The sequence below is a fragment of the Heteronotia binoei genome, chromosome 7 (assembly GCF_032191835.1).
Source record: "Heteronotia binoei isolate CCM8104 ecotype False Entrance Well chromosome 7, APGP_CSIRO_Hbin_v1, whole genome shotgun sequence".
Classification (NCBI taxonomy): domain Eukaryota; kingdom Metazoa; phylum Chordata; class Lepidosauria; order Squamata; family Gekkonidae; genus Heteronotia; species Heteronotia binoei.
In genome coordinates, this window is record NC_083229.1 from 113,355,774 (window position 1) to 113,382,750 (window position 26,977).

The window sequence follows — 26,977 nt, forward strand, 5'->3', positions numbered from 1 at the left end:
CATGTTCTGCCACTTCTGATGATTGCACTATTGGTGGGATATACCGAGTCCGGTACAAGGTGCTGGTTATCACCTTTAAAGCCCTATATGGCTTGGGACCTGTCTACCTGAAGGACCGTCTCTCCCCGCATGTTCCCCAGAGAGTACTGAGGTCGGGATCACAAAACTTCCTTACTGTCCCTGGGCCGAAAGAAGCCCGCTTGAAAGCCACAAGAGAAAGGGCCTTCTCTGTTATGGCCCCTACATGGTGGAATCAGCTACCGGAAGAGGTGAGGGCCCTGCGGGACCTTGTTCAGTTCTGCAGGGCCTGTAAAACAACCCTCTTCCGGTTAGCCTACACCTAGCTTGAGAATTTTAATGCAACCTGCCAGATCTCTGTATATATTGGAATATTTATTAATTTTTATGGTTTTATCTGTTTTATCTGTTTTAAAGTTATTCCCTTACATGTTTAAATATTGTTTAATTTATGTTGGATCTAATGTTGGAAGCCGCCCTGAGCCACTTGTGGGAAGGGCGGGATATAAATTCTAAATAAATTTAAAAAAAAAAAAAAGCAGTTCAGACTCCCCAACATGAGTTCCCTCTATTCTGGGGTTGGGGGTTGCATTTTTATTTTTGCACAGATAATAAAGCGTTTGAGCATTAGAGCAATCATGTTTGCTCCGCCACTCTTCTTTGGAATGCACAGCTAAAGTGTAAAATCCTTATATGCATATTATGAGATCTGAAGTGTGTATAGCAGTCTCTAAGGACACATCTAGAAACTGATAGTAGTTGACTTGACATGTGGGAGAATTATTTTGAATTAAGGGATTCTAAGATATCAGTATACTAAATTGGCTTCATCGCTTTTGGGGGTCAGGGGACTTAATGGTCTTCAAACCCTTCCTGCTTTGTGATTCTTAGTGCTGATGTTGTTTTGTGTGATATCAGTGTACTGCAAGATAATAGTTGTAGAATTTACTAATTTCAGAAAAGTGGTTGTTTGAAGTTTCAGTGTCTTGCAAAGGAATTTAATAATCATATTAGCTGTAAGCCCATTAGTAAGAAGTAATAGTCTTCATTCCGAGATGTATTGCCTTCCAGATAAGATAATGAATCAGATGCTACGTTTTGAAACTCCTGCTGACTTTCCATCTAACGTTTCAACCTGAACGATTTCACAGGCCATGTATTTGCAGTCTCAGATGATCCTCGATGTGGTGCTACCAGGAAATTCTAATATTTCTGTTCAGTAGCTAGAAACAGGACTATCACAGAAAATAAACCACCAAATGACTTTATCACAGATGCTCTTTGCTGTACAGTGCCATGGGGCAATTGGAATTCTTTTCCTGTAATGCAACGGCGGAAATGACACTTGTCTCGGATTTATACTTTGGGGTTTTTAATATTCATATGCACACATGAAGCTTATACTGAATCAGACCATTGGTCCATCAAGGTCAGTATTGTCTGTTCAGACAGGCAGAAGTCTTTCATGTCACCTACTGCCTAGTCCTTTTAACTGGAGATGCCAGGGATTGAACCTGGGACCTTCTGCAGACAAAGTAGAGGCTCTTCCCCATAGCTGCAGCCCTTCAGTAGGTTCCCTTTCCTTACCACCACTTAATCTCTTTGTCCATTCAGACCTTATTCTTCTCATTTCCCTCATCTTATATCAAGAAGATGATGATGATGATGATGATGATGATGATGATGATGATGATGATGATGATGATGATGATGATGATGATGATGATGATGATGATATTGGATTTATATGCCGCCCTCCACTCAGAGTGGCTCACAATCTCTTTTATCTTCCTCCCCACAACAGACACCCTGTGAGGTAGGTGGGGCTGAGAGGACTCTCACAGCAGCTGCCCTTTCAAGGACAGCTCTGAGATAGCTATGACTGACCCAAGACCATTTCAGCAGCTGCAAGTGGAGGAGTGGGGAATCAAACCCAGTTCTCCCAGATAAGAGTTCACACACTTAACCACTTCACCAAACTTGCTCAGACTTTACACTTCCACAGCAAGGTCACTTTCAGCCAACGTCACTGGATATATCTCTTTTCTTTCCTTCCCTTTCTTTAATAGTCATGGGAGGGAAGAATATTTGTGCTGTTATGTTATTGAAGCACCACACTTGGGAGGGGGAGGGGAAGAAATAAGGATATGGGCACAAGAGGAGTAAAAATTATGAGCCTCCATGATGCAACGCAAGGGGGTATAATATGTAACAGGAATGGATCCTTAATCTTTTTCAACTTGCAGACACCTTTAGAATTCTGACATGGCATAGTGGTTGCAGTCACAAAATGGCTGCCACAGAATGGCTGCTGAAGTCACACAGTGAAGATGTGGCAGTTAACCCTGCCAGAGTAACTTTAAAAAAAATTCCAATGTCCAATCAGAAACTTTGCTGGGCACACCCCCACATGGTCCCACCCACTTTCTAAAACACTTGACTGTCAGCTCCTGAGCAGTCCTCAATAAGCAGGCCTCTCTCTAATGTTCAGAAAAGGATTACTTTTATTGATAGATACGTCACAGCACAGCAGTATTACTCTTTGTGTCAGATCTGGCTTTGACCCTTGGAACCAGATCTATATACCCTTTCCCAGGCCCATTACAAGCCCACCAGAATTCGGGGCTAAAAGCCTGCACAAAGCAAAGGTAACGGTTTCTCACCCAGCCCCCCATTGCGTGCTAACAGGTGCCGAGACAATTTCTGAAAAGGAGATATCATGTCCCAATAATTTACCAGGTTCATTCTAGATTGGGAAATTCCTTGAGATCTGTGGGGGGCAGGGTCTGTGGAAAGGGAGCTCAGTACGGTATGATGCCATAGAGGCCTTCCTCCAAAGCCTCCATTTTCTCCAGGGGAACTGATCTATGTCATCTGGAGGTCAGCTGTGATTCTGGGAGATCTTCAGGTTCCACCTGGAAGTTGGCAACCCTAGTTCAGCCTCATCCCAAACAAACATTGGTTTGTTTAAACCATCTGAACTGAGCCCAAGGGTCCATCTCCTCCAGCTTTTTCTTCCCAAGTAAGGCAAGATACAAGTCACTTGGGAATTCACAAGCAGGGTATGAAGGCAACTGTATTGCCATCTTGTTTGCCCCCAGCAGCTGGCATTCTGCCACAAACTGCTGTCATGGCTAATAGCCATTGATAGAGTGACAGTCTGTGAAATGACATAATCCTCCTTAACAGCAATGTAATATTTTAGTGTAGTTTACGCTATATAGTTTTACTGCAGTTTCTTAAATTAAAAAAACAACAACACCTGTCTGCACCGATCATAACTCACAGGTTCTGTAGCTCATATAACTCAGTTTCTCCATAGATCTGTTTGCCAGGTAACAACTAATCCTAAATACTTCTGCTCAATGCATGTAGATTTATTAATTTAAGTAATAAAGCAGTGCAGCACATAAATGTATAACTCTGTCATCTTTTTTAAATATATAGAGCCAAGGCACATGGCATTTCACTTTCCTTAGCACTGTTCAATTGTGACATTTTACAGCTTTAACTATAATGTTCTGGAAGTGGAGGATTATCGTTTAATTATCTCTAGCTGTGAAAACAGATTGGGTGAAATCTCTCATGTTCTTAAAGAGTTGCCTTAGCTCAGGGGTGGCCAGTGGCTCGAGAGTCACATGTGACTCTTTCACACATATTGTGTGGCTCTTCAAACTCCACCCCACCCCCCATTGCCCCACTGCCCAACCTGAAGAAGGCATTTGTCTCTTTAAATCACTTCTCCAAGCCAAGCCAGTCGATACCTTTGAGAACGCATTTAAAGTTAAAGTTACTTTCTTTCCACCTTCGCCTCCTCATCTATTTTCCATCCTTCCTTCCTTCCTTCCTTCCTTCCTTCCTTCCTTCCTTCCTTCCTTCCTTCCTTCCTTCCTTCCTTCCTTCCTTCCTACCTACCTACCTACCTACCTACATCTGATGTTCATGTCTTGTGGCTCTCAAACATCTGATGTTTATTCAGTGTGGCTCTTACATTAGGCAAGTTTGGCCACCCCTGCCTTAGCTAGAGGCCTATATTACATTTGAACAGGCACTGTCACAGGGGCCACCAAAGTCTACTGTTAAGAGACAGAGAAATAATAGTGAAAAGCTGTTATTTTAAAAGAGAGAAAGAGAAATGGTTCCATTATCAGCCCAAATGAGTGATTCTTCCTACTGAACACGGTGCTATTCTTGGACCGCTTCAGGGTAATAAAACAGAAGTGTCTCATTTTATTGGTTCCGACCAGTTGCCAAGTCCCTCTTAAATGGACACTGTGGAATTGTTAAAGAATAATTTGCACACTTCGGATCAATATTAGCAAAGTAAGAGTCATAGCAAAAAAAACCAACCTAGCAAAAAAAAAAAAAAAAACCCAAAAAACTATTGCAATATCTGTTTTAACAGCTGCGTTAATGCATTCTCTAGCAGAAACAAACAAGCTTCCCTAGAAAATTATCTTCTTCATCAAGTCAGCAGGAGCTGCTAATCCTTAAATGGAAATAAAAGGCATCCACTGGATCCACACACCGTTGGATATTGTGCTGCTGTAATCATTCAACTCATTTTCAACTCTGAATAGGAAACTCCAAGAAGAGAATGAGTGTATTGATCCAACCACTCCAAATCTGGAATGGCCCACAGTTGGACAGTCATGCCTATCATAGTTGTTTTCGTTAAAATATGGTTTCATATGATGTCCAAACCAAACACATATATGTATCCTGGAACGGTTATAGGCAGTAGCAGTAACACTCTTTGTCCAATACTGTGCTCTCCCTCCATGGTCCCACCTTGCCTCTGCAACGTTACTGAATCAGTGAAGGAGAAACAATTCCCACGCTGCTATGGTCAGGGGTGGAATTCTAGCAGGAGCTCCTTTGCATATTAGGCCACACACCCCTGTTGTAGTCCATCCTACAAGAGCTTACAAGGCTATTTTTGTAAGCTCTTGGAGGATTGGCTACATCTGGGGGTGTGGCCTAATATGCAAAGGAGCTCCTGCTAGAATTCCACCTCTGGCTATGGTAATATGTGATTTGGATCTCCCTAGTAACTAAGCCATCGTTGATAATTTTCAAATATGAATTATTCTTAGCTGAAATTTACAATCTTTCACTTGTATTGAATCTACTCCCAACAGTTTTTGATACTCCTTTAGATTTTATTTTTAAGTGCCTAATGTATTGGTTTTAGAATAATCCATGAACAATTCCATCCTGGCTTTAGAAGGGTGCAGTTCCACTTAAGATAGCGCTGTGGCTCACCCAGGACCAATTGTTATGTGCCTCTGGCAAACAAGCAGAATTGCACCCTGGCCCTAACTTTGCTGGAAGACATATAACTATCTCAGTGGCTCAGTGGTAGAGCATCTGCTTGGGAAGCAGAAGGTCCCAGGTTCAATCCCTGGCATCTCCAAAAAAGGGTCCAGGCAAATAGGTGTGAAAAACCTCAGCTTGAGACCCTGGAGAGCCACTGCCAGTCTGAGTAGACAATACTGACTTTGATGGACCGAGAGTCTGATTCAGTATAAGGCAGCTTCACATGTTCATATATTCATCTCTTAATAGTTGAGAATGACATTACTGAAGTCAAGTATGATGACAAGGCTATATGAGGAGTGGATGGAACTGAGAAGTCAGCAGCAAGCTAACTCCCCCACAAATAGTTTTCATAAATATGACCTTCATTTCTTTATTCCTCTGAGGACTTGGAAACCTATAGCATAGGTTTCTGCTGATTATTATCTTACTATACCATCTTATCTCTGTAATCCCTTCCAAATCCTGCACTAATAACAAGAAAAATTAAGAGCTTATATACTCCATTATTCTATGAATGAGTTGGAAATTCTGCCTTCTCAAAGATACTTAAAGGGCAAAAGCATCATTTCAAATGTTCTGCCTTCCAGGATCTTCAGAAACATTTGTCTACTGTTGTTTATAGGCAAAAGAAAATTATTGGTTTCCAAATGATATGACAATGCATGCAGTTGTTTGCTATATACACCTTGTTTGTTTGTTTCATGTACCTGAAATGTTAACTTGCTTTTTCTCCTTTGATGTGGGACTTTTGTCCTAAAAACATTTGGAAAATAACAAAATGACATCTTGCTGCAAAAACTGGGTATACCAAAAGAGAGCTATTGAGATATCATGGAGAAGCCACCACCTGGAATGTGTTACAGGCAAATTTACAGAACTTCTCTTTATTGGTTGTTTCTTCTCCATCATTGTATTTGCTGATGGCTTCTGGTTTGGTTATGTGAGGTATAAATATTATACATAAATGTGTGTGTGTGATAGTTATACCTTGTCATGCAATAGGACAGTTGACATCTCAATTCAATTCTGCCCTTATATAGCCTGTTCTTTACATTACAAAGATTCCCGTGGCTCAGAGTGTTAAAGCTGCAGTACTGCGGTCCTAAGCTCTGCTCATGACCTGAGTTCGATCCCCAACGGAAGCTGGGTTTTCAGGTAGCCGACTCAAGGCTGACAGCCTTCCATCCTTCCGAGGTCAGTTAAAATGAATACCCAGCTTGCTGGGGATAAAGTGTAGATGACTGGGGAAGGCAATGGCAAACCACCCTGTAAAAAGTCTGCCGTGAAAACAACATCACCCCAGAGTCGGAAACGACTGGTGCTTGCACAGGGGACCTTTCCTTTCCTTACATTACGCCTGACTTCAGTAATGTTATTCTCAACTATTAAAAGATAGTTATATCTTGCCACACAATGGGATAGCTGATTACCTCCTTCTGAGGGGTAGACAAAGACCATGCCTCTTTGTTGCTCTTATTAGATTTATCTGCAGTGTTTGATACAGCAAATTGTATAATCTTATTAGGACACTTGGAGGCAGAAGTAGGCGTTAGGGGATGCAAGTTGAACTGGTTCAAATCATTCCTCACAGATTAGACTCAAAGTGTTGCTATTGGAAACCCATTATCATCAGTGTGAGACCTATCATGTGGAGTTCGACAGAAGACGGTTGTATCCCCCATTCTTTTCAATCTTTGTATAAAACCCCTAGGATAAATCTTTCATAGCTTTGGGGTTGGTTGTCATCAGAATGTGGATGATACCTGGCTCTATGTATCCTTATCCAAATCTCCTGGTGATGCAGTAGAGGTCCTAAATTGCGGCCAGGCCATGCTTGTTAATTAGCTAAGACTGAAAATTAATTAGCAGTACTGAAACTAAATCCTCAAAAGACAGGGATAATGCTAGTAGGGAAAGGAGAGATCTTTAAAAATATTCTTTTTATTTTTACGAACAGAAAAAAATATACAATACATTGCTACAGTTATACATATGATGTAGACATTTGTCTTACGTAAATACAGACATACGCATAGAATGAACATAGGCAAACATGAACACATTTGTAGTCATCTACTTTGTCTACAGTATCTATTTCCCACACAAACCACAACACTACACTAATCTATTCATTACAATTGTCAAGCAGAACTTACTTGGCTGCATAAGATTTATTTATATCTAAATTTTCACTTCTGTTTTATCTTTTTTTCATTGCTTTATATCTAACATTTCATTATTACGAAGACATATTGCCTGACTCTCTTAATTATCCTCAACTTTAACAACGTCACCCCAATTTTCGGCTGTATAATCAAAAAGGACATTCCATTTTTCTTGAAATTCTAAATTCAATCTATTATGTAAATAAGATGTTAGTTTTGTCATTGTTGCATACTCAATTAAGTTGTTCTTCCATCAGTTCAGTTTTTCTGCCTTCCACATAGACGTAAATGTCACCATTGCCTCTGTTAATCATATATTCAAATAGTTCACTATGTTGTAATCGGGTAGAATCCTAGCAGGAGCTCCTTTGCATATTAGGCCACACACCTCTGATGTGGCCAATCCTCCTGGAGCTTACAGTAGGATCTGTACAAAGAGCCCTGTAAGCTCTTGGAGGATTGGCTACATCATGGGTGTGTGGCCTAATATGCAAAGGAGCTCCTGCTAGAATTCTGCCCCTGGTTGTAATATTACTTGGTAAAATATTTAATAGCATGTTTTAGGTTCCTTGCAAACTTAAATTTTAGTATCTTTTTTTATCTCTTAATGAATATTTATTAGAGTTGCCAGGTCCCTTTGTTACTCTAATGGGGGAGGGGCAGTTAGGGGGCACTCTCAGACGTCCCCGATGCTTTGTTTTTTGGGGCAAAACTTTATGATAAAACTGGTTTCATATCTCTGCTGGGACCTGGGGAATTAGGAAGACAAATGAGACATACAGATAGAAGTGACTGAAGTAAACCTCAAGCCTCTGTGGAACCAGCCTCTACAACCCCCCCCCCCCCTCATATGCCTTTAAAGACTTATATAACAAATTTAACAATAATGTTTTTATCAAATAAGCAATGCGACTCATTGTATTGTAAGTACTGCAAGACGGAACACAGAACAAAAGCCTTTAGCTCGGGAATCCAATTTTGTAAAATTCCAAAAGTTTCAGAAAAAGTATTTGGTCCTTTAGAAGGGAAACTCCAGTCCACAGGTCAGAAGGCAATATATCCAAATCTTCAAAGTTCAATCTTTTATGAATCCAGCCTTTGTAGCAACGAGTTGGTACTCCTTTCTCTCGTTTCACAAAATTAATTTTTCCAAGGTGCATGAAAGATTAAATTAATATACATAGGAAATAAAAGTCCTACAATATTCAAATACAATTAATTCCTTTACAACCTACCTTTCCATTTCAAGACAAAATCTTACGGCAACAATTCTCAGTCACACATCATACTGTCCTGTGTGGTGATCACCGTCGTGCAAAGTCTACAATGTAGTGGTAGGCATTTTAATCATCCAGCCAGGGCATATTTAAAAATTACAAAAAAATTGTACTTGGCAACCCCACCCTAACGTGTGTGTTTTTAAGATGTTTGTAAACCTGGGGGTGGTCCCCCAAGTTTGCAGAAAAATCTGTTTAGTGCCAATATGGCCCTGATCCACAAATTTAGGTATTTGCAGGTTGAGGAATAGATGTCTAGATAATGCAGGGCTCATTTTGTAGCAGCAGCTCCTTTGCATATTAGGCCACACTCCCTGATGTAGCCAATCTTCCAACAGCTTACCAGGCTTTTCTTACAGGGCCTACTGTAAACTCTTGGAGGTGTATGGCCTAATATGCAAAGGAGTTCCTGCTGCAATATGAGCCCTGGATAATAGTAATAATTATAACAGTAATTCTTCCTCATTCCCATCATCTATCCATCCATCCTATCCCGCTTCTTATATAATTCCCTCACAACTACTGGCATTTAAATTTCTTCATTATTTTGAAGATGTGTAATACATTTAGAACTTCATACGGTGGCGATGATATTATCTAAATTAAATTGCTCCCATAAAATCATATTTTAAAAGCCTGGGGTTTTTAACATTTCATTTGTGTCCCAAAAATAACACAGTATCTTTAAAAAAAATACAGAAAGATGGTTGCGGGTATTGCAGTTCTTTAGAAATGTGAAATAATTTAAGGTAAATTGTTAAATATCCCGAAGCACTTTAAAAATGGGTTTTGTATCCTCCCAAATATTTCAGGTTTGCCCCATAGCCAGTTTTTTTGTTGCGAGCATACTTAAATCTTCCTGCCAAAAGTTGAATGTGTGATAACACTCTGTTTGATTGCCCTGTGTCAAGACACTTGACACCATTTACAGCTGTCATGGTGAACTAAAGAAGATTGGTCCTGTCAGATTCCGACTGAACAAAAGTGTAGGTGTTGCTTGTTGGAGTTCAGCTTCTGAGGGTGTCTGATTGCAATTAAGGTATCAGAGAGATACTCAATGTGTATGAGAGAGACCGAAATCACTTTTTCCCCCCAGATAGCCTCTTTGTGAAGAGTGCTTGATTTTAAAACCTTGTGATTATCTTCTTTACTTCATGTTATCGTTTGTATTTCTTCTAGATGGTGAGCTTCCCACACAAAATGAAGAAGGATCGCTGGAAAATGGGCAAACTCTCAGTTCCAGCCAGGCTTCTCTACCTGCCCTGTCTGAATTGGAGCCGTGTTCCTCATCTGGGGATTCCTGTACATATGATATGCACTCAACTCCAGAGGTTATGGATGGAACAGGTAGCTTTCTGAGGTTCAAAGACAGAAGATGATAGTATTTATTAAACAAAGCAGAATAGAGACCCATTAGTATTTTCTTACTAATTTTTGCATAAGTGGATTGTTTTAGCCCACAGATTTAGCAGTTGTTCTCTGTAGCTGATTTTGTCCCTGTCAGTAGCTATGTTTCTACAGTATTAGAGGAAATCACTGTTCCTGGGCGGGGGGTTGTCAGGTATTACATTTGTGTGAAACAGAGTGCACATGGATGAGGGCTGGTTTGAAATTCAGTAACTGTGTTTTCAGTTTGCTCATGTAATGTAATTTGTGAGGGACCTGGGGGGAAAGGTTCTAAACAAAAAGAGAGGTGGGACAATTATTTTCAATATGCAAAGGACTAAACAGGTTTGATAGTCATTGCTAGAATTATATGATATAGAGTTACCAGCCACCAGAAGGATTTTCCTCACTTTGAGGGAAACCCCACTCCCCAACAGGGACATTGCTGTGCAACATCCCTGATGTGATGATATCACTTCTGGGTGATGTCATCATTCCAGGGGCATCACATGGGAACACTTTGGTACTTGGGCAAACTCTATAGTTTTGAGGGCAAAAAACCCCTAGACTTTTGCCCAAATACCAGAGTGTCCCACACATGCATCTCTGGCATGATGGTATCATTTCTGGATGATGTCATTGCATCAGGGACATCATGTGATGCCCTCACCCACCCCAGAATGCACCCCTAATCCCCCCACCAGACAAGCCGGGGGACCTGGCAACCCTTATATATGACTGAGGCACAGAGAAGGGAGATGATTTTCTCAAAGTTTTACAGATTCCCTCAGCAAACATAAGGCAGGAATGAGAAATGAATGCTCCTGTTACAAGCACAACTCCTTTCATTGCTGAGATAAAATGACAAAAATGAAGCCATATAGAGAATTACAGTTAACTCCATTAACTCCATTAAACTGATAGAAAAACCAACATCTTCTCAAAATCCAGCTGCTTTATTTAGGGTTTTTTTTTACAAAGAAAAGTTCAGAAATGGCAAATGAAGTTTCCTGGCAGAGATTTTAAATTATTAATTAAGAATACTTATAATCCACTTCTCCAGATATCTGCTCAAGATGACTAACAAAAACAAACAGTATACAATTAAAATGATATCCCCGCAAAATATTAAAAACAATTCAGAAAAGTAACCCCCAACAACAAATCCATCTTATATATTTTATATAACCTCCTTTCAATGAAATCAGCTGTATCAAACACACAGCAGTCTATAAAAGCATCAGCAACCTGGAGCTGTCTTATACGGAACCAGACCCCTGGTCCATCCAAATCCGTATTGTCTACTCAGACTGGCAGCAGCTCTCCAGGATCTCACAGATCTTTCCTATCACCCATGGCCAGCTTCTCTAAGTGGAAATGCCTGGGATTGAACCTGGGACCTTCTGCATGCTAAGCAGATGCTCTGCCACTGCGCCACAACCCCTCATCAGCCCCTTTTCCACTCTGCTGGTGGCTTCCCCTGCATTGTTCAGCCAGAGTAGAATGTTCGGTGGTATGTTCTAGGACACACTTTCAGACCCAGCATGTCTGGTCAATGCAGCCAAGCATATGCAGCCCACCGGGCCTAACAGCACTCACGCAGTGGTGCAGTGGCAGGCAGGTCAACATGGAAAATGTTCCATCACTGCAAAAGGTTTGAAACTTCTGCCCCCCAGAATTCTGCCCCAACGGCCGGTTAAACCCATGCTCTTGTGCAGCATTGTTAAGCCCTGGGCTACAGATAGATTAATATTAATGGACCTATTGACATCTCATCTTACACACTAATCTAGAAAGTTACAGAGATAGTTATGCAAAGACCTTTTTTTTGCAGGAACTCGTTTGCATATTAGGCCACACCCCCTGATGCCAAGCCATCCGGGACCGCATTCCTGTGCGTTCCTGCTCAGAAAAAGCCCTGGTTATACATGTTAGGATGTTGCAGTCTGGATTGGTGTCAGTGAAACTGCATACGTGGCCTGAGAATTCACCCCTGAATTCTTGACCATGTCTTCAAATTGAGGCAATGAATGCAACTTTGGTGTGTAAAGTTCTCGTGTTTACTGTGAAACCCCCCAGAGTTTGTTTTCAGCCTATATGTGGAGAGGTTCTCTCTTTTTGTTCTGTTCTCACTCTTTCTTTATATGTACATACATATATATATAATCAATGTCTGAGTTAGCGCTGCTGTTAGTTATGTGCTTTTTTAAAAAACCCACAATGCTCTGCTGCTTCTCTTGTCTCTCTGCTCCCGCTTTGCTTGTAACGTTGTTGCGTCTCTGATGTCATTGTGTCCTTCAGCATCCAAAGAGAGCCCCACGTCTAGTGAATCTGGAGTCCACCTATCTCAAGATCCTTCATCTAAACCTGTCTTGCTCCTCCCCCCTAAAAAATCTGCTGCTTTCTCTGGAGACCATGAGGACACCCCAGTGAAACAGCTCTCCCTCCTCAAACAGCCCCCTGCCCTGCCTCCTAAACCCATTGCCCGGATTGCCAACCACTTAGCTGGTAAGTAAGCATTCCAGAATGGTTTATGCTACCTCCTTTTGTAAGAATGCCCTTCTTCGTCTGCCTCTAACTGGAAGGAGCATCTATTCTCCATAAGGCTACAAGATGCTGTATTTGTGTTTGCATCTCTGGTTAGCACTGGTGTGTCACTGATAGCGTTGATAGGAGAAATTCTCTTCCCCTTGACCCAGTTTCTCCCTAAAATCCAGCAATCTGATTGTTTCCCCTCATGAGGAATTTGACATCTGGTTTCCGGTCAATTCCATTTTGATCAAAGAGAAATTCAAGAAGAGCATGAAGGAAGGTTTTGCAAAATTTCGCTCTGCAAATGTTCAGAGGCAAGCAGTGTCTTCGCAGATCATCTTGTTCTCCTGCTAGAGCAGTGACTCCCAACCGTTTTGGCAACAGGGGCTGGGTTCATGGAAGACAATTTTTCCATGGACCGGTGGGAGGGGCAGCGCTGGGTTTTTTGCCGCCCCAGGCTGCCCCGCACCTGTGCCCCATCCCTGCCCCCAAGGGGGTCTTTAAATTGGGGGGAGACTGGGGCTGTTTCTGATGTCTTCCCACTAGGTGGCCAGGTGGCAGAAGACCTGTCTTCCTCCCCTTCCCATTTACAGACCCCCAGGGGTCAGCAGATCAGGTGCTGGGTGGGCGGAAGGGGCAGTGGAACTGCTCTGCCTTGCTCTAAGGCTGCCTTCCTGCCTCAGAGCAAGACAGCACTGCCTCTTTTGTCCACCTGGGTCCTGGGTGGGTGGGGAAGGTACAGCGCCTCTGCCTTGCTCTGGGGCCCAGTTGCTAGCAGGCCACGGCCCGGTGGTTGGGGACCCCTGTGCTAGAGCACCACCCTGGTGGGCAGTAGAAAGCAGCTTCAAGGACTGACTTTACAAAAGGTGGGGATTGATCTCTCTTCAAAGAGAAACGAAAGGAAAATCCCTTTTTTAAAAAAGAATCGACAAGAGGAATCAGTGCCTATGTCTAAAAGAGTGAATTTAAGAAAAAATTCCCTTCCCAATAACAATGCTAGTCACTGATTTGCAAGCACGATAGAACAAAATGGGATTCAGATTGTATCACAACATAGGATAGATTGGCAGACTCCTTGGGCCAGTCTACACGGCAAATTTGTGTTGCCTATGTCAGGGGCAGGAAACCTTTTTGGCTCCAGTGCCCCCCACCACATGCAACATCTATCTGTGAAACAAACAAAATGAGAGGAAAGTGGAGATGAGGCTTGGAGTGAGCCAGCCCCAGCAGCATTGCCAGCATCTCTGGGATTTGCCTTGGACCCAGCTGGTTGCTGTGAAGGTTTGGGAGGCAATGAAGGGCACAAGCCGGGGGGTGGCCAAACTCGCTTAACATAAGAGCCAAATAGAATAAATGTCAGATGTTTGAGAGCCACAAGACATGAATGTTGGAGGTGGGTGGGAAGGAAGGAAGGAAGGAAGGAAGGAAGGAAGGAAGGAAGGAAGGAAGGAAGGAAGGAAGGAAGGAAGGAAGGAAGGAAGGAAGAAAGATAGATGGGGAGGGAGCGGTGGAAAGAAAACCACTTTAACTTTAAATGCAGTTGACTTGACTTGGAGATATGACAAATGTCTTCTCCAAGCCAGCCAACAAGGCAGTGGGGGCTTCAAAGGCCACACAATATGTTTGAAAGAGCCACAGTTTAGCCACCCCTGGCATAAGCTATACCTGTTGCCTTCTCCTATACTCCAGACTGTAGATGTTCAACCAAGATTTGGCCTGGAATACTGAGCAAAATGGGTTGGTGTGCTGCTGTCAACACATGTGCTAGGAGTAGCCTACCCTACACGAAGGCTATATTGCTAATTTTCAGTGCTATGCCTTGTCTCAGAGCATGCTGGGAACTGTGCTAAGATTCTGTGAAAGGTTTCTGGCCTCATGGAGTTACAGTTCTCAATATTGTGTAAAGAGGGAAGATGTCTACTGAACCCGGTTTAAATCCCCTTATCTCACTCTGATCCACTTGAGCCATTCATAAATATTTGTGCATGTTTCAGCTACAGCAATTGTTTCTGTTCTTGTAGCTTTCTGTTTGAGACTTTTTTGGGGGTGGGGGGGGGGAGCTTGTCACTGCTGTCCTTAACTAGGGGTGTACAAAAAAATAGGGTTTTGTAAAATTCAGGTCTGTTGGACCTGGGAATTCCCTCTATTCCCAAATCCCAATATTGGTATGATGTTGGAATTTGGGTAAATTCCATCAAGCTAGCATTCCTTTCTCTCCCCCAGCCTCTTTCCCACTGAGCATTGGCAGGGCTTTTTTTGTAGAAAAAGCCCAGCAGGAACTCATTTGCATATTAATCCACACACCCTGACACCAAGCCAGCCAGAACTGTGTTCCTATGCATTCCTGTTCAAAAGAAAACCCTGGACAGTAGCATACATAACATAAGAGAAGCCATGTTGAATCAGGCTAATGGTTCATCCAGTCCAACGCTCTGTGTTACACTGTGGCCAAAAAAACCAGGTGCCTTCAGGAGTTCCATCAGTGGAGCCAAGACACTAGAAGTCCTCATACTGTTGCCCCTCCCAAGAACCAAGAATACAGAGCATCACTGCCCCAGACAGAGAGTTCCATTAATACCCTGTGACTTATAGCCACTGATGGACTTCTGTTCCATGTTCATCCAATCCCCTCTTGAAGCTTGCTATGCTTGCAGCCACCACCACCTCCTGTGGCAGTGAATTCCATGTGTTAATCACCCTTTGGGTGAAGTACTTCCTTTTATCTGTTCTAACCTGACTGCTCAGCAATTCCATTGAGTGCCCACATGACAAATGCAGTTTGTCACCATCTATTGGTTACAGATATTGTTTTCAGCTGTAAGTCAAATGATGTTCTTGGAAATTGTGAACTTGTAAATGGCTTTGATGTACACTGTCCCGAGCCCTATTTGTAGGGGATGGTGGTTTTAAAATGTAATTAAATAATTAAAAAATATTCAGGAAACCTGAATTTATTTGACAGCATTATACACTATGGGAACTGTCCCCATAGAGTATAGTGGAGAATCCATCCAGGGGATTTTGGGGATGGGGGGCAGCTTTCTTTTTTTAGATAGTGGCACCAAATTTCCAGCATAGCTGTTGGTGCCTCTCCTCAAAAAAAAAATTCCCCCAAGTTTTAAAAATATTGGTGCAGGGGATCCAGTTCTATGGGCTCCCAAAGGTCCCCCCCTCCTCCATTGCTTTCAATGGAGGGAAGGAAGGCAATTAAAGAGTCTGCAGTCTTTTTAATTGTCTTCTGTGTTCACTCACTGACTTGCATCACCCTTAATGAAGGCATTTAAAGAGGTTGGCAGCACAACTCAGCAACTGAACTCAGGCATTTACATAAGAACATAAGAGAAGCCATGTTGGATTGGGCCAATGGCCCACCCAGTCCAACACTCTGTGTCACACAGTGGCAAAAAAACCCCAAAACACTCAAGTGCCATCAGGAGGTCCATCAGTGGGGCCAGGACATTAGAAATCCTCTCCCACTGTTGCCTCTCTCAAGCACACTAGAAGCCCTCACACTATTGCCCCTCCCAAGCACCAAGAATACTGAGCATCGCTTACCCCAGACAGAGAGCTGCCCTGAGTCCGCTTGTGGAGAGGGCGGGATAGAAATTGAATGTGTCAAATAAATAAATAATAAATAAATAACAATACACTGTTGCTAATAGCCACTGATGGACCTCTGCTCCATATGTTTATGGAGACCCATTAAATGCCTGGGTTCACTCTCCAAGTTACACCACTGTGTTGTGGGCTGGCTTGGAGAAGGCATTTAAGAGGTCTCTTTAAATTCTTTCTCCAAGCTGGCCCGTGTTGCCACAACCACGGCAGCATGACTCAGTGAATGAACTCAGGCATTTAAAGAGAGCCAAGTTGCCAAGAGTTCAAGTTGCACTGCTATGGTGGCTGCACAAGCCTCTTTACCCAGCCTGTGGTGCCACTGCAGAGTGACTTAGTGAGTGAACACAGAAGCTGTGCCCAAATAAAATCTGAATAATATAAGCTTTTATTCGGACTCAGCTATATCGGTAGTCAAATCAGATTAGAGTATTAGTATTTGGCTGAATAAATACCTTAAAAATACCAATAAGGTTTTTTTCTGGTATTTATTTGGTTCTGTTTATACTGAATGTGTACCCCTAATCCTTAATCTTCATTCTACTCCTCCAGCATTCATTTGATCTGTGTCTCAACTTGTCCCATTGTAGAGATATTTTTGGACCTCATCCTTTCATGGATTTTCACTCCATGGTTCTTCTTGTCTTAGATTGCCCAATTTGTAGTTATTTGGTCTTTCATTCTGGGGTTGATGAAGGATGCTATAGGCCCTAGAACAAACTTAACCCGAACCAATAAGGCAGGAGTGCCAAACCCATTTATTATGAGGGCCAGATCTGAAATAAATGAGACCTTGTAATGCCAGGTAGCAGAGATATAAGCTTTATAAAGGACACAGACAAATACAATTAAAGATTTTTTTAAAACTTTTAAAAAATGCTTAAAACATTAGCACTTGTTGACCTTAAAAGTGCGTTCTTTGTATCTCTTCTGTGGGATCCAGGGCAAAGGAAGCTCTGGCTCTTTCCTCAGGGGACCAGGAGGGGCAGGAGCCTCAGCTAATAGAAGGAAGAGAAGCTTGGCTCAGTAGCTCTGCTGTGCGATTGACAGAACCTATCAAAGCAAGCTCTCCTTCTCCCCTTCCTCCCCAAGGGAAGAGACTTAGCCAATGGAGAAAATAGAGACTTCACTGTGTAGCTCCTGTGTGTTTGAGCAAGCCTGGCAAAGCAAACTGTTATGCAGAAGGAAGCAAGAAGGAAGGAAGCAGAAGGAAGCAAGAAGAAAAAAGCAGACGACAGCCAATTGCTTGGAGGCCTGATAGGAGCCCTCAGGGGGTCTGATTCGGCCCCTGGGCCTCATGTTTGACACCCCTGCAGTATGGAATCACACTAATACCTGTTTCAAAGAGTTTCGCCCCCATTTTTGGGCAGGTCTGTTGTCTCAGTGCCTCCTTCACACCAAGACTCTTTGTCTGCAGTTCCTTAGACAGTGATCTTCTGCTTCTGGGTCTTTGTGGGGGCTTCTGGGGATTTCAAACTCCTGCTTACATAAATTAAGAAAGGTTCCTATTTTTGTCTTTAAAAAAACCCCTTTCTTTCCTCCATTAAAATACCAAAAACATGGGAGAACCTGGTTTCAATTAGCAGGCCTTGAAGGGTTATGGCTCCAATTTAAACCATGACTGCACATATGCTGTTTACCTCATTGATAGATGCCCATGATTGCCCTTACATCTGTTCGAGCCATAAAATATCAAGAGGTTTTGAAACGGAGACTTGGCAGCTGGGCTCTGATCCCTTGTTCGCTGTGCCAGTGGGACAATTTGCAGTCAGAGAACTGCAAACCTGTTCTCCACTGCTCAGCAGTCCCATTCTTGCTGTTTGCTGAAGGTGGTGCTGCAGCTTCCCGGTCCAGCAGGAGAAGGTGACCGTCACCACAGACTACCTTGAAGCCCTGCCTGAGCCTGCTGAACTCCATGGCTGCTTACAGACAGGTGGTTAAAGCCACCCAGGCAGGTGGATCTAAAAAGCTCATCTACATGTGCACATCTCCCTGCCATCCCCATCCCGCCCCTGAGCCGCCCCCGGCTTACCTGGAGCAGGCTCACAAAGGCACCATTTTGAAAGTGTTCCCTTTTCACTGGGGCGCCTCTGAGGTACCTCCCTGGCCATCTGGACAGCCGGGGAGCACCTGGAGAGTGCCTGGGGAGCCATTGATAGGGCACGTGAGTACTCCAGACACTCCCTGGGGCGCCAATGGCCCATACCATGGGCCATCTGGATGCTCCCAGGTGCTCCATTTCTGGCTGGCTCACTTCCAGGTCAGCTTGATGCTGCCCTGAACCGGCCATCTGTTAGCGGCCCACGTCTCCCATTTTGCCTTCATGTCTATCAACCCTGACAGGATACCACAGCAAATCGTGCCACTGAGTCGCAAGCAATTTTTCCCTCTAAGCTGCGGAGTCTTGTGAGCAAAAATTCTACTTTGTGAGCTACTGGCATTAAAGTTGTGAGCGACTGCGTAACTTAGTTTGCTCTAGGGCCATTTTTCCTGAGCTGAGACAAAAATGTATGAGCTGGAGGCTAAAAAATTGTGAGCTAGCTCACACTAACTCAGCTTAGAGGGAACACTGGTCGCAGGTGATTTCAAGACAAGAGATGAGCAGAGGTGGTTTGCCATTAACTTCTTCTGGATAGCAGTCCCCATCTTCCTTGGTGAACTCCCATTCCCAATACCAGCCTTGCTTAACTTCCAACCTCTGATGAAAACCTAGGGTTGCCAAGTCCAATTAAAGAAAAATCTGGGGACTTTGGGGGCGGAGCCAGGAGACTTTGGGGGTGGAGCCAGGAGACACTGGGGGTGGAGCCAGGAACAAGGGTGTGACAAGCATAATTGAACTCCAAGGGAGTTCTGGCCATCACATTTAAAGGGGCAGCACACCTTTTCAAATGCCTTTCTTCCATAGGAAATAATTAAGGATAGGGGCACCATCTTTTGGGGCTCATAGAATTGGACCCTCTGGTCCAATCGTTTTGAAACTTGGGGGGTATTTTGGGGAGAGGCACTAGATGCTATACTAAAAATCTGGTGCCTCTACCTCAAAAAATAGCCCCCCCAGGGCCCCCAATACCCACGGATCAATTCCCTATTATTCCCTATGGGAATCATTCTCCATAGGGAATAATAGAGTGCCCAGTAGACATTTCCCCCCACACACACACACTTTCTAAAGGGAGGGAGGGCCTCCATACCAGGGAATCCCCCTCCCTCTCTCACACACACACAAATACTTACTTGGTCTTCTTCCGGAGAACTGTGCCTGCTGAGAAAACGAAAGCAAAGAAGGGAGGGGCCGTTCTCCGAAGCCCTTCCTGTTTCCTCCTTCCTGCCCAGCCTTAAAGGGACAGGGATTTTACAAACTGCTCAGGAGCTCTACAATAGGAGCTCTATAGGTATGTTCTCCCCCCCTCCACCCCCCACCCCCCCGCTTCTCAATTTTTGAAGACCGGGAGATTAAGCTGGGATCCCAGAAGTCTCCCGCTAAAGCGGGGGGATTGGGAACCCTATGAAAACCAGCTAGTCTGGGCTACTTGGGCCACTTTAACAAGGATACTAGTGATGCAGTTGCTACTCTATTTACCACTAATATCCCTAGGCCTCTCCATATATGACAGAACCAAGTGGGCAGAATTCTCTTAAAATGATAAGACTCCCTCTAGCATGTTTAAGCAAAAACGGGGGAGGCAGCAAAATAATTCTCAAGGACAGTTGGCTGTGCTTGTTATGAAATAATTGCAGTTGAAATAGTGGACATCTTAGTTACAGACAATAACTACCATTAATTTGATGCAAACTCGTAACAGTTTGGAGACCTATTTTTAGGCTAACGCTACACATGGTTCCACTGTAACATATAATTTGGCCCCAGTGAAATCAGAAAGTCATATTTCCAAGAAGACATGCCTAGAATTGGAATGGAGGGGCCAAGAAACATATTTTTATTTCTAAAATATGTTATATTTGTCCTCTGGGAGTTTATTTCGATTTTGCATAGTCTCCTGGAAATGAGCAATTGGTTCTAATGAATCATCCTTCCAAGGCTGAAAGTGAATTAACCTTATTCCATTATTGATTTCTCCGGAGGCTTTCTCAGGCCCTGTTTGAAACAATTCATATAATGAGAATTCTCACAATCAAAATGAAGGAGTTCACACGTTTCCCACATAGTTTTAGCACTTGGTTTGGGTTTCTTTTTCTTTTCTCTTAATATTTTTGTGAAGAGGCAAATTAAGACACTCTGGGCATGACTAATGGAGACTGAAGGTGGAAGTTTTTACCTCCTGGGTATAGGGATGAATATCTCACCTGCCTAACTGCCCCTTGGCAACGCAGAGCTTATTTGCTACTAGGTTCAATGTGCTACCATCTGTGATACTTCTTGGAAGATCCCATAAAACTCCCTGTGCATTTGTGCATGTCCAGCGATAGAAACTTTAGAACATGTGTTCTTAAACTGTACTTTTTACTCTGACCTGCACTCCGTTCTCATTGACCCCTGTTTGAGTGAGCAAACTGCGAAGCCTTACAAATATAAAATTGTCTTCTTGTTGTCAACTCAGAACCAATTGGTAATTGAAACTGTTGCAAAACTTTTATATCTAGGAGGCGCTTAATGTATTTGCAAATTGCCATTTGATGGCTGGATTGGTTCCCTGTTATGTTCGATATCGTGCCAATAAAGGTTATTTAATTGAATTGAAGGTGGATAATAATTTGCTTTGCAGAGGCAACAGTGAGAGGAACGTGTTCACAGAAAGTGTTTCTGCTTGAAATTCTTCTGAGATTGCATCTAATTCTTAAACGTGTGTGTGTGTGTGTGTATGTGTGTGTGTGTTTTTAAATAGGTTCCAGTGAAAAAATAGACTCTACTACTGGATATCTCAGCCCATGGCAAGATCAGTGTCAAAGTGAGTTTTGTGCAGAATGCATTCAGCTTTAGGAACGTTGCTATTTGTCAGCCTTGTGGGGACTGGGCTGAATGCAAGAATCATCCAAAGTCCCAGGCTAAATGGAATTAAAGGCTGATTTTACATGAGCACTTTCAATGTATGGTGAATTTTTAAAAAAATCAAGAAATCAATTGAATATGTGCAAGGAAACATGCTCTGAGTGCTTTGTGGTGCATCTCAGTTTCCAGTGCACCAGAACCATGCGACACATTCAGGCAGGGGCCTCGTTTTGTAGAAAAATAGGTGATGGAGCTCATCCAGGGATTGTTATGCAGCTGCACTTACTATTCATTGGGCAAGGTAGGTAGGTGGGGAAGAGGAGGAGGAACCCTCAGAAAGGTTCAGGAGCTGTGCTCCTGTGAGCTCCTGCTGAATTCAAGGCCTGCATCCAGGGCCTTTTTTTTGTAGCAAGAATCCCTTTGCATATTAGGCCACACACCCCTGATGTAGCCAATTCTCTTGGAGCTTACAGTAGGCCCTATGCTAAGAACCTTGTAAGCTCTTGAAGGATTGGCTGCATCAGGGGTGCGTGGCCTAATATGCAGAGGAGTTCCCTGGACACATCTTGATAACCTATTAATGATGGCAAACTGGGACGAGGGTGCATGGAGAAGCATCCAGATAATCTCTCCATTATGTACACATCTAAGCTGGCAAAATGGACAGAGAGAGAAAATGAGGATATGGACTGAGTGGCAGGAGAAAGAGTAAAAGAGATACTTGGGAGTGATGGTCCTACTGCTGCTCTTATTGCTTGTAGGTTGTGTCCTGCTAAAATCTTACTGAAATGTATAAAAGTGTAACAAGAGTTTTTGTTTTTTTAACTCCATGTTCCACCCCACTTGTTCAGCTACAAAAAGGCAGATGAAATGCAAAGGTTTTCTAAGGGAGTAGTCTATGGGTTGGGACTCTCAGAGCCTCTACTGCTGGATCGCAAACTGTGGTACTTTTAAGGACTGTTGCTTAAAGAGCATAGGTGCCAAGTCTCCTGCCTCCCTCTGCGTTTATGCTGAATCAGTGAGAGAGCAACCCTTGGGTAGTTCCCCTTGATATTGTACTTCCTGGGGCTCAGCTGCGTTCCTGCCCTCTGTTCTTTGGTGTACTGCCCATGGTTCACACTGGTGAGGTCATAACTCTGACTCTTTTTCTATCACATGACTCTTATGTCACATGAGTTCCTGTCAAGTGTTTGCAGCTCATTGGCTCCCAATAGGTAATCTAGTCTTGGGTCTGGATGGGTTGAAGAAGACCATTCTTCTAGAAGACACTGTAGGTTGCTTGCCCAGCCATGTATACTTATGGCAGCTCTGTTGATATGTTGTGTTATGCCCAAACCCCAGATTGCCAATGCAGCGAGTTACTTCTGGACAATGTTCATTGCACCTTGAGCAAATCCTCTTTCTGCTCTCTTTCCATTTTCATTCTTCCATTGCTATTGTCTGTTTTGATTTTCCATGGAATGTTGCTTTCCTAAGCAGCTTGATCCACCTTACTTGGGCATGCCAGTGCAGGGAATTTTTTTTTGTGCATGTGTACATCCAGCTATACTGACACAGCGGTACAACCTCAAACAGCACTGTATAAGTAGTTCCTAACTTCACCTTTACTTTTCAACTGTTCTTTGTGCTTCCCTTTCCCAGTCACTTCCCTGTGGAAGTCTGAGACCGATTTCGCACTAGGGCTTGTTTCCAGTAGGGAGCCTTTTTGCCCCCAGGGCTTCTCTCCATTTTCACATAAGCTGCCGTGGAGCTGCTTGTTGGTGCGCCACTTTTCCGCAGCAAGCAGAAACCGCTTGTCAGAGGAGCTCGCTTGCTGCGGAATAGTGGTACGCCAACTCGCAGCTATGGGGCAACTTGTGCAAAAATGGAGAGAAGCCCTGGGAGCAAAAGGGCTGTCCACCTGGAACAAGCCTATGATACAGAGAAGTATCTTAGAGCACTCCTCTACCAATCAGAAGTTTTTCTAACCCTGGAAAGAAAAAAATAATACCAGTTTGCTATCCCAATAGCTGATCTCCTGCATTGTATTCAGTCTCAGTCTTGAAAACCAGAGGTTGAATCCTCATGGTCATGAAACTCTCTTCTCTGTGCAGAAAAATGCCCTGGATCAGCATTCCTCTAAGTAAAAACGGACCTGCCATGTTTTTTTTACCAGTTTTCTTTGGGTAGTTACCTCTTCACATTTTCTCTGAAGAGCGCAGGGCAGCCAGCATTCATTATCTTGCTCTCTTATATCCTGAGACAATGGGAAATAGGAAACGATGGGAAATAGGGCTCTTTTTGTAGAAAAAGCCCAGCAGGAACTCATTTGCATATTAGGCCACACACCCCTGGCACCAAGCCAGCTGGAACTGCATTCTTGTGCGTTCCTGCTATTTTAAAAAAGCCCTGGGATAGGCTATTAGGGATATGCCCACGGCCACTCAGTATGCGTCATGACTGAGCAGAGATTAGAAACCAGATCTCCCCAATGTCAACCCAACACTTTGTCTCACATGGGCTCTTTAAACCCTGCTTATTTGACTAACTCACAGAGATATTGACAGGATTCTCCCGCTGCTCAAAAACTGGCTTGGAGAAGGGGGAAGGAAGATGATAGGAAATCTAGACTGCCATTTTTAAATGCAGTTTTTAGCACAGCCTTTCAGAGTAGAAGAGTCTAACACAGCTATGATGTGAATGTGTACACTTCTGATACTGGAGTCTGCTGCATCTGAATTGGCTTCTAGAAGCTTCTGGCTTCTAGTGTGATCTTTTTCAGAACGTTCGTTCTTCAGGCACAGCTGTGATATGCTCAAGAATACTGCAGCCAGGGGTGGATTTCTAGCAGGAGCTCCTTTGCATATTAGGCCACACACCCCTAATGTAGCCAATCCTCCAAGAGCTTACAAAAAAGAGCCTTGTAAGCTCTTGGAGGATTGGCTACATCAGGTTGTGTGGCCTAATATGCAAAGGAGCTCCTGCTAGAATTCCACCCCTGGCTGCAGCCATGTGGACAGATCTGATTGTGTGGGTTTTCTCCCATTCATCTGGTCCCATTGATCAGCCTCGTCCACATTATTGTAGTGCTCTCACTCTTACTGCGGTGTATGAGAAGATCCCATGAGGAGGAGGCTCCCGGGTGGCTTGTATACATGTATGTTCCCGTTGCTAAGCGCTTATGTCTGAATTTCTCAAACTTTTGTGTTTTAGATCCTGGCGCTCCTGTGAAACTGCCTTGTATGCCCGTCAAACTGTCACCTCCGCTACCTCCAAAGAAAGTCATGATTTGCATGCCTTTAGGGGGACCAGACCACTCCCTCGCATCCTACTCCTCTCCGAAGGGTTCCCAGCAATCCATGGCTCCACATCACCACACGGTCCTGCCATCGCAGTTAGCAGCGCACCAGCATCAGTATGGCAGCCACAGCCCACACTTGCCTTCTGGATCCAACACGTTACCTATCCACCCGTCAGGGTGCCGGATGATTGAGGAATTAAATAAGACGCTGGCCATGACTATGCAGAGGCTAGAAAGGTATTGGAACATTATGTGTAGCTTCTTTTTCTATTCCACTAATTGCAGGACTGGATACTCTGAGAGAACTCCTAGTGTGCTGCAGGGTGTGTGCACGCACACACATACACACTCACAGAGGGCTTTTTTGGTAGAAAAGGCCCAGCAGGAACTCATTTGCTTATTAGGCCACACCCCCTAATGGTGACATCACCATTGTTTCATGAAGGGCTTTTTTGGTAGAAAAAGCCCAGCAGAAACTCAATTGCATATTAGGCCACACTCCCTGATGCCCTAGATTGGAAGGATGGATGGATAGGCAGGCAGGGAGACATTCAAGTCTTTTCTCAGAGGAGGCTGCTGGATGCATCTCTGCTTGAGTCACTGCTCTGGCTGTGTCTCCTTCCAATTAGCATTTGTTGAGGAAAATTAATTCTACCATGTGGTGCTTAGCTACAAGTAGCAGTGCCATCCTAAACTACCCATGGGTAGATTCTTCAAAAGATAAGTGGTATTACTATTACCAAATGGTATGCTATTACTATTAAGCATTAGAAAAGTAACCCTTCTTAGGTCTAAGAGTGAAGCATGCCTCCCATTGTAATTAATTTAAAAAATGAACCTTGGCTGTCAGGAGTTTGAGAAATACTGTTCTACCCTGTCATGGACTACAGCTTGTAACAGGAAGGATGCAGCTCATATTATCTCATTTGCCTGAATAAATATTCAGTGAAATCTTTTGAAAAAAGCAAAGCTATGAACACTGTAGACTATACAAATAAGACAATGTCCTCCGTTTCTGAGATAAGAAGTTTGGATATATGATAATCATCGTAATTTTGGTACCAATTTCTTTCTTTGAAAACTGTTTTGACTTTAATCGATTTACCTGTTTCAGCTTCGTATAAGTAGTGTGTCATTTCATTTCACAGGTTCGCTTGTTTTTAATGGGTTAGGCATAATGATTAGGAGGGTGTTACAGTAGCTATTACCATGTTCATTTTGTTTTCCTGTCATGTATGTACTGTTGCTGCTGGGAATGAAGATGATGATAATGGTAGCATCTGAATGCAAGTTGGATCAGGTTTGGGAAATCCTTAATTTAATGAGCTTCTACAACACTTTGAAAAAGAAGCACTATGATAAAGCACTGCTGCTGGACAAATTTCAAAAGCTCTAGCTCAGATGTGGTGCATTATAAGTACTAAAAAGAGGCTCTTTAGTATTTAGACTACTCCGTTTCCCCACATGTGTGCCATAGCTGCATGAAGGCTTCTCAAAAGAGTGAATTGTGGTGATTGTCCTGTCATAGTGGAAAATATGGTGTTTGATAGCTGGTTTTCTGAATGGCTAACTAGAAACACAAGTAGTTGACAAACACACATTAGGTGCACATTATTGCTTTTCCCTCAATGTGTGACATTTTCATTTTGAGTGGAAACTTGGATTTAAGGCAAATCACCCAGGGAAGACAAGCTCATCTTATTGTCCTTTCCCTATGAGGGAAATTAGACTGAGAATTCTCCAAGGACACACAATTAACTTAGTGGCCAGCTGTAGATGTGAACCAAGTTTTTCCTGGGTGGAACTCTGTCACTGTATCCTTCCTGTCATGTTGACCCTTCACCAGAGGCACTGCGGTTTTGTGAATCACTCAGTGAAGTGAGATTTTGAAATTGGGACTAACCGGCTCATAGCTCAGCCTCTTAACAGTAGTGGCTGAACCATGTATGACGTAAACTCCTTGATAAGTGTGTTTAGGATTGCAGCCCTAATTGCTGTGCCCTCAAGATGTAGGTACAAAAAGAAGATCTTTTTTATTGACGTAGAAAATCAGACAGTCTTGGGTGTACTGTATAGCCTATGTTTTTCATTCTCTTTTATCAAAAGTATTTTCCTTATCCTTTTTCATATGCATTCTCATCATTCTAATCATGCTAGACAGGGCTTTTTTTTGTAGCAGGAACTCCTTTGCATATTAGGCCACACACCCCTGATGTAGCCAATCCTCCCAAGAGCTTCCAATAGGCCCTGTAAGTTCTTGGAGGATTGGCTACATCAGGGGGCTGTAGCCTAATATGCAAAGGAGTTCCTGCTACAAATAAAAAAAGCGCTGATGCTAACCATGCACACTTCTGGGGCCTCCATACTGGACTCTGGAGAGCCCCGTTTGTTACTTTCCATGGCAGAAGGCTGGACAGGGTTTAGTCTAATACAGAAA

The 26,977-nt window shown here is 43.2% G+C and overlaps 1 protein-coding gene across 8 annotated transcripts in view; it reads left to right on the top strand.

Annotated features, from left to right (window-relative positions):
• Nucleotides 1-26,977, top strand: part of PHACTR1 (phosphatase and actin regulator 1) — a 635,410-nt gene that overhangs the window by 547,827 nt on the left and 60,606 nt on the right. For 3 of the 8 annotated variants that reach the window (XM_060244218.1, XM_060244221.1, XM_060244216.1), the window contains 4 exons: nt 9,962-10,129; nt 12,470-12,676; nt 21,157-21,219; nt 24,453-24,777. In XM_060244218.1, coding sequence (XP_060100201.1) covers nt 9,962-10,129; nt 12,470-12,676; nt 21,157-21,219; nt 24,453-24,777 — 763 coding nt within the window. The remainder of the gene's footprint in view (nt 1-9,961; nt 10,130-12,469; nt 12,677-21,156; nt 21,220-24,452; nt 24,778-26,977) is intronic. The other 5 variants (XM_060244220.1, XM_060244219.1, XM_060244224.1 and 2 more) reach the window with 3 other exon arrangements.